Genomic DNA, 8,484 nt, shown 5'->3' with positions numbered 1-8,484 from the left:
AGAATACGAAATTGGTATATGAATTTGTTTATAAATTAATCAAAAGCAAGATTGAAACTTCCCTATCAAATGAACCAAAAAAAAAAAAAAAAACTTCCCTTCCCATATCCATTGTTTGATGAGGGTGGTTGCAGACATAGGAAGCAAAAGAGAACGTGATGCAGGAAGAAGGAGAACCAAAAAAAAAAAAGGACTCAGATGATTCTTATTATGTTCATACTCTTCTTGGTAATAATGTTTTCGTGTTCTAAGATTGGAGACAGAAAAGAATGATGAGCGATAAGATTTGGGGTTGGGGGGAGACGTGCAGGGAAGGAAGAAGAAGAGGGGAAAAAAAAAAAAAAAAAACTGCTACAGCCGTTAAGTTTAGGCGTTAGTCAAGTTAGGGTTTTTTTTTTCATTTTAATTAGGAGTAAATTGAATTTTTATTTTAAGGAAGATGGTTCCAATTTAAATTCGTTAGATTAAATTTTAATGACGTGTTAGGTGGAGAATAAAAGTGAAGTAGATCATAGTAGAGAAAATTAGGGTAGAGGATACGGCGGATCCATATATAATATGCCTGCTTTTAAGAAGAAAAAAAAAAGAGTGTTTTCCCATATTGAGAAGTACATAATAATTTATTTGTGAGTGTTTTTGGAAGAGCTAAAAGCGTTTTTGACAATAAAAAGTGCTTACAATCGAAACGTTTGGTTGAAAATATAGAAATGCTTATGAGTCATAGAAGCACTTTCTGGAGAACTATTAATATGTGATTCTTGAGGCAGCACAGCAAGTGTTTTTTGAAGAAGCACTACAAGTGTTTTTTTTTCAAGAAACACTACGAGTGCCTTTTCAGGAAGCACTCGGATTTCTTAGGAAAATTTTGATGTTTTTATAATAAAAGTACTTTTGCTAGAAGCGATTATGAACATAAGTGCTTCCTAAAAAAGTAGTCCCCAACGAACCCTAAAAAATGAAAGTATTTTTCAAAAATATATGAGTATTATATACAAATTCAGGCAAAAATAAAATAATAAGGAGAGGTTTGGGATTCCAATAATGAAAAGGGTGGGACAAGTCATGCGCAATTTCCTCGAAATTACTCGTCTGAGTCTAAATGAAGCTGCCATTCAATTTGAAGCACACATATGTCATCCTTATAGAAGCTAGTGGAAGTTACATTACCATTGTTCCATATGGAATCATCACAGTTTCTCCAAATAAGGATAAAGAGAATTACTTAGTCCATGTATGTACGAATCAACGCGTTTTGCAGTCATATATATTCTCTCCTGAACTGAAGATATGCTCTCCCATTACAAGTTTGATGCTCTCTTTTTCACATAATATAAATAAACTTTTTTGCTGCGTCAAAGTTTTGCTCTTCTTCTTCTTTATCGACATCTGGTATCAAAGATATGCTTATTCAAGTATATATATCTGATCATCCTTCTCTGCATTTTCCCGGCAGGCCCAGATTCCATTAGGCAACTTCGTCAATTTCCTTTCTGGAGCTGCAAACTTTCTTGGAAGCTTCCTTCTTTGGATTCTTCGACAAGGTAAGGTAGGTTTTCTATCTTTCTTTTTTTTTTTTTTTTTGCAATATGTGTCAAGAATAAATGAATATATGAATGGAAATGATATGTTAAAAGGTCCTAGCTTTTTTGCATCATTCATGTTTCTTCTTTCAAATATATATGCTTTTCTGACTTCTTTTACAAATCACTTTGGATGAGAAACGAATAAAACATCAAATCCAGGGTGCAACCTCATATTTGATTCTAAGCTATAGCGATATAGCTTTTTACACAGCCAACTGAGACACTTCTTGGAAAGTGCTTTGTTGACTTTCTCAACCTCTTCATTTAGTCGTATATCGATCGTCAATGATGTAGAGAGAGTTTGCTGCTCTGCATTTATTTTTTTTTGAATACGTTCGATTGTGTCACATTAAATATCAAAGTGTTATAAGAGTTCGAATCTGAGACAACTATTCTGCAAATCAATACATTTTCCTCTAGCTAGATCCGTGTCGGCTCATTTGCATTTGTTTTGTTATATTTGTAGTTTTTTCTTTTTGCATTTAAAACAATCATGGCCACACATTAATCTAATGGCCATAAGTACTCCATATCAACAAAAGTTAAAGAAGACACTAATATCAAAGGACTGTGAGACCAGAGAAATAAGGAAATCGCATAAAAAATGCAGAGAGATTCTAATTTTTTGAAATCATAAACAACTAGATTAAAAATATATTCCATCCGACAAAAAAAAAGAAAGATTAAAAGTACATCATAAACTTCCGGCACTTGGTCTGCCTGCTTGAGTGATGCTAGAATCGAACTCTTCTTGCGTATAACGATAGAATACTAGAAAGAAACCCGAACCATTTGCATATTTGATTCAAGTTGATTGATGATTCTATTAACTGGATTGGACTAGGGGGGTACTATGGTAATATGTCCCCATTGAGTTATGCAAAACCTTGCAAATGGTGTGGAGTGATTATATGTTTTAATGCTGAACAAAATAAATGCTTGAATATTGTAGAAAACTGTACATGTTATATATACGAGTCTATATGGTTCCTGTATTTGTACCCGGGTTCTACTTTGGTCTTCAACTATTGGAAATTTCTTATTTGTACTTGGTACTTCCACTCTCTAACGGATGGGGAAATTTAAACAACCTAGTTTTATGAGTCTAATGGTTCCGAGTTTTACTTTGGTTCCTATATTTGTTCTTCCATTCTCTTCAAATTTTAGAAATGACAACTATTTAGATAGAATTTAAAGTTTGGATTTATCACCTCCAAATTTCAAAATTTTTTTTTCCTCGTGGAATTTCCATATTTTTTATTTTTTATTTATTTTTTATAATCCAAACACGGGAATTGGTGTTTGTCAATTTAGAAATTCTAACTTTTGTCCAAATCCCAAGTTTGTTTCCTTTATCCTTTTACCTGTGCTTCACTTTCGTCTTTGCCGTCAAATTCTTTCAACTTTTCTATTTATTTTATAATTAGGGTAAATTAGTAAAGGTAAAACACAAGTAAAAGTATGAGGACTATAGAATTCAATAACTGAATTGAGAGACTAAAGTAAAACTCGGTACAAATTCAGGAACCATTGCAATAATTGACCCTTATAAATGCATAAGAGAAATAACCGATTGGGAAGGAGGACCCCTTTGGTAACATTTGTCTTTGGTTTATAGTTTCATTATGGTGTTAGAGAGAGCAGGGGAAGCCTTGAGCACAAGTAGGTAAGGCGGCCACCTAAGGCCCCTAAATTGGGAGGGAACTCGATTTATATAATACCCTACATATACATATCTATATTATTTTAAAAAAATTATATAATATATAAATATTATGTTAGGTCTAAACCAACTATTGCAAATCTAAAAAAACTTACCTAATCATTCAATTGAAAATTAAAAAAAGGAAACTCAATAAAAGCCCACTAATTGTGAAAACAAAAAACTTGCCCAATTACTCAATTCAAAATTAAAAAGAGTAAACTCAATAAAGACCCAATTATTTTTTAAACTATATATAGCTTAAATCAATTAACCTAGTTGAATCAATTAGGAAATTGAAAAAGACTGATAGAAAAACTTGAGTAATATTTTTTTAACTTACTGAAGAAAAAAAATCACATAAATATACATATAAGTAGAAGGCGCCAATTAGGGTGTTCGCTCAGGGCATCCAAAATGTAGGACGGCCGCTGAGAGGGAGGGAAATATGTGCGAGAAATGAGGAATGAAAAAGGCGAAGAAAGAGTGGTGAGAGGATGGTGTAGGGGTGTGCAAGATCCAATTCAATCCGCCCAAATCAATCAATCCAATCCAATTGTAATTGGTTTCAATGATTTGGCGAATTGGATTGGATCTCTAATTTCCAAAACGAACATGATGGATTGGATGACGGATTTGCTTGTGAGGATCCAATCCAATCTAGTTAGTTTCATGCTTATTATGCTAATTCAGTCATATTTATTAATAAAGTTTAAAAAAATTTAAGTAATTTGATGGAGTTATGTTTAATATATTATAAAATCAAAATAATTTTCTCTAGCATTTCATTTATATTTTACATTTACGTCTATTAAAATATTTGATTATATTAAACTTGACGATAAATGTTTTATATTTCATTTATATATTTTTCCATTATGAAAACCGATCATCCAAACCAATCCAATCCAATATCAATTGGATTTGAACCTCTAATGTGTGATCGGATTGGATTGCAAAAATCATAATCCAATCTATACCAAATGTGGATTGGTGAAATTGTATTTGTTTCAAATTGACGTACACCCCTAGCATGGTCGAAGGAAATAATGTATGTTACACAAAATGAAAACTAAAAAGAAATTTGATTTTTCTTTTCCACTTTTTGTTTTGGGTGCCTTTGTTTGAATCCAAACATTTCATAAAGTAGTTAATGAGGTTTAGCGTAGTGGAAAAAAGCCTTCACTTTGCAGATCAATTGTCTTAGGTTCAAACTCTCATGTCACTTTGGTAGTTGGTAGTGTGTGTGTGTGTGTGAGAATCCCCATTTCCCTATAGTTTAGACTATAACTTATAGGGGTGTGGTTTGGTTACCACAACTTTTCAATGAAACTGTGAACCGACCGACATAATATTGCGATATGGTAAAAAGACGAACCATGAACCAATCGACATATTGTGGTATACCACAATTGTCGGTATAGGGAACAACATAACATTACAGAACTTTCTATCAACAAAAAAAGAGTATGCTCATGCTTAAAAAGACTACTGAAATAAGCAGAACTTTCTATCATTGGCAATGATTCTTTAACTCATATACGGAAATAATGAACTTTATTATTAAAAACCAATACAATCCACAATTAATCAACTAAATAGTTGATTGCAAGTTAGAGATTATCTCGGCTAACCCACTAATAACAACCTAACAAAATTACCAACACAATCGATGAGTTTGCAATACTAATTGAAACTCAAGTTCCTACTAGATAAAAGTTTAATTATTTACTAATTAAGTTATATTAATTCACTAAATATTCAAATGATATTTCTTCAAGGTTAAGATTTAAGAAAAGAAAAAAACAATAGAGGGAACTTCAAGAGATTGGCGGAGAATACCCTTCATTAGTAATACATTCAAAGTAGGGGTGGCAATTTCGGACACGACCCGATACACGACTCGAAACCCGCACGAGAAATTAGCGGGTTCAACCCGCACGATAAAAAAACAGGTCAATTTAGGGTCAACCCGTTCTGACCCGTTTAATAAACGGGTGGGTTTCGGGTCAACCCGCTAACCCGCTATAATACCTATCTAACCCGTTTATTAAGCGGGTCGTGTCACGGGTCGTGTCAACCCGTGTACAACCCGCTAACCCACTAAAAAATAAAGACAAATGGAGATTTCAAAACACACACAAGGGGTTTTGAACTCCTACCATCTTCATTTCTCTCAAACACCTTATCCACCATGCTACAAACAATTTTGTGATTTTATAGTATACATTTTGATATTTATAATGTTTCTTTTTCTTTTGTGTTTTCCTTTCTTTTCGGTCTCTCTTCTCCTCTTCTTTTTTTTTTTCCCTTTTTTTTCGTTCTTTCTTCTTTCTCCCTTTTTTTCTTCTTCTCTCTTTTCCTTTCCTCTTCTCTCCTTTTTTTTTTTTTCTTTCTTTTCTTTCTCTTTAGTTTTCTCTCATCTTTCTTTTCTCTTTCTTTCTTTCCTTCAATCTTCTCTCTCTCTCTCTCTCTCTCTCTCTCTCTCTCTCTCTCTCTCTCTCTATTTTTCTTTCTTTCTTTTCCTTCTCTCTTCTCTCATCTCTCTATCTTTTTTTTTCTTTCTTTTCCTTATATTTTCTCTACTCTCTCTGTTTTTTTTAATTTAAATTTTTTCGGTTGTGGGTTTTGTAACATGCATGTTATTATTTATGAACCCGTTACACGACTCGAAACCCGCACGATAAAAGACAACCCGAACCCGACACGACACGTTTATTAAATGGGTTGGGTTCGGGTTGAGCATTCTTGACACGTTTATTATTCCGACACGACACGAACCCGACACGACACGACCCATTGCCAGCCCTAATTCAAAGCCTAAGTGAGTCTCACAAAGAGGAAAAGGACGAGAGAGAGAGAGAGAGAGAGAGAGAGAGAGAAAAAAGAAAAAGAAGAAGAAGAGAGAAAAAAGTCATCTAAATGATGAAGTCTTAGTCTCTGTTAGTTAATATAAAATAATTATAAGTATTTTGTTTAATAATTAATTGAATTATATTGCGATTTGCGGTATACTGCATTATTTGGATATGCGAAATCACAACTGTATATTGCTGTCGGTTTTATAAATTGTATGTTGCAGTCGGTTTAGATGTAGTAAAACCTCGATCGGTATTTGGTGTTTTTCAATCTAAAATGCCGGCCCTTATAGCTTATATTTATGGAAAAGAATACATTTAATAAGCAACCCCAACAAAAAATTTTTGTCGGGGCTTTAGTCCCCCTCTGTAACCCAAAAATAAAATAAAATTTGCCACTAAAATCCCTAATACACCCCTAGGATCCTTGATTCGCCAAGACCACCATCTGTTCCACCAAGAACCAACCAGCCGCACGTCCCATTACTCGCCACAGACACCCTCCCCTAACCCCTATCTCTCTCTCTCTTCCTCTTTTTATTTCTCCTTCTCTCTTCCTATTTCTCTGTTAGGCCGGGAGACCCAAACAGTGGTTGGCAAACTCGCCGGCCCTCAGATGGGCGGTCTCTAATCTGGAGGTCAGCAAGATATTGGTTGGTGAGTTTGCAGAGGGAGGTGATATCTATTCATTAGTAGATAAACATTTTTGGGGATAATGGAGGTGCTATTAGTAGATTATAACCTTTTTGCAGCACACAATAGAAGTGAAGGTTCCAAACTCCGTCAGGATTTGCTACAATTTGCTATACATACTCACAGGTAATTATGAGAAGGAGCATTCTATTTGCCAGGGAAGGCAAGTTGGCAACACCCCATAAGATGAAGCTCAAACGCGATTGGCAAAGAGGGTTTTCTTAAACATGGTAATATATACATGCATGTATAAGGATCAGGCTCAAACGCATAGTAACCAAAGCATGTATAGAATCAGTCAAGTAGTCTTTCCATAAGCATCACCAAAATGCTGCAAGAGTTCGTTTTTGGGAATTAATGCAGAATTTTTGGCCAATTAAGGTATATATTATGGGACCAGCTGAATGCTGAAATATTGATGGATGATACTTTTGAGGTTTGAGTCTGTGATTAATGGGGACAACCGACCTAGACAAATCTTGTGTTAAATCTATTGAATTATATGATGTCCCACGTCAAAAACTTAACAAACTAAATTACACCAAGTAATTTTTATTCGATATCCAAGTAAAATGGATTCGTGTTCCCATTCGATTATTATCCAATACCTAACTTTATATCTTAGGAGGGAGATAAGCATAAGAAAGAGTTATTCTAAGCTAGGAATGAGGAAACTTTATGAACTCTGTAGTACTATCCTAGAACTAGCTTGCAGATTATGGTTCATTTTGTACCTTTATTTAAAGTAGGTTTACCTGCTTTTGCTGCTTCCTTCCTATCTTAATGACTTATTAACTAAAACTTTATGATAATATCGACTAACTAGCTTTGTAAAAACTCAACTTAATGAAACAATACAGAAACTATAGAAGAAAGCTTATAAAGAAGACAATGTCCCAATCGAAGGATATAGGTAGCTTCACTTAAACGTATATCCTTTAATTGATATGCATCATCAACACTACCAAAACCACACAAGAAGTAAAGGGCCACACAAGTAATAAAGATGGTGGTGTGGGGACGACAACTCTTATGGTGTCACACTCTTGCATGGCCACATATATAATCCATTAATTCTTTGGGAAATTTTATACCTTCCTTGAAAGCTTCTTAAAGCCAAATGGGATCCCCGTGTATAATATAGTTGTTAATTATAAAGAGAAAATTAAAGCTAGAAGACAATAGCATGTTGTTTAACCTATCTATTTATTAAAATAGGGAAACCTTGAGACGAGAAAAAGGGACTCCATGTAATTCCTTCTATTTAATTATTAATATTTTAATACCATTTGAAACAAAAAACTTTATTTATATTGGCTCCTATTCATTATAGCTCCCTCTTAGATTGAAGTACAAATTTATAAATAAATAAAAAACTTCTAAAATAATGTTATAGTCTTTATAGTTAAAATTGAACTTTAAAATAGACTTATTAACAATTCAGATGAGAATGAATTCCCATATAAAGCTTGAGAGACGTGTCCATCATCATTTGATCCCTTGCTAGATAGTTTGTCATGTACGATATTTATTAGATTATCAGTCTGAATCTAACATGTCGACTAAAAATATCACAATATCTTTTTAGCAATAAGAATATTAAAACATATGGTTTTGTCTCTTAAAAAAAACTATGTAAATACAATAA

General features: G+C 33.6%; 1 protein-coding gene across 1 annotated transcript; it reads left to right on the top strand.

The window, feature by feature from the left end:
- The first annotated feature begins 1,065 nt into the window (after window positions 1-1,065).
- Window positions 1,066-7,138, top strand: LOC117633488. Its single transcript, XM_034367118.1, has 3 exons — window positions 1,066-1,231; window positions 1,454-1,546; window positions 6,963-7,138. Exons 1-3 carry the CDS (start codon window positions 1,100-1,102, stop codon window positions 7,059-7,061), a joined length of 324 nt encoding a protein of 107 aa, XP_034223009.1. The 5' UTR covers window positions 1,066-1,099; the 3' UTR covers window positions 7,062-7,138.
- The last annotated feature ends 1,346 nt before the right edge of the window (window positions 7,139-8,484 follow it).

The sequence above is a fragment of the Prunus dulcis genome, chromosome 1 (genome assembly GCF_902201215.1).
Source record: "Prunus dulcis chromosome 1, ALMONDv2, whole genome shotgun sequence".
NCBI lineage: Eukaryota > Viridiplantae > Streptophyta > Magnoliopsida > Rosales > Rosaceae > Prunus > Prunus dulcis.
This window is presented reverse-complemented; position numbering and strand designations above follow the sequence as displayed.

Coding starts and splice junctions, on each gene's coding strand:
- LOC117633488 (XM_034367118.1), top strand. CDS start 1,100: ATGAAGCTGCCATTCAATTTGAAGCACACATATGTCATCCTTATAGAA. Junction 1,232..1,453: donor AAGAGAATTACTTAGTCCAT/GTATGTACGAAT, acceptor TTTTCCCGGCAG/GCCCAGATTCCATTAGGCAA. Junction 1,547..6,962: donor GGATTCTTCGACAAGGTAAG/GTAGGTTTTCTA, acceptor ACATACTCACAG/GTAATTATGAGAAGGAGCAT.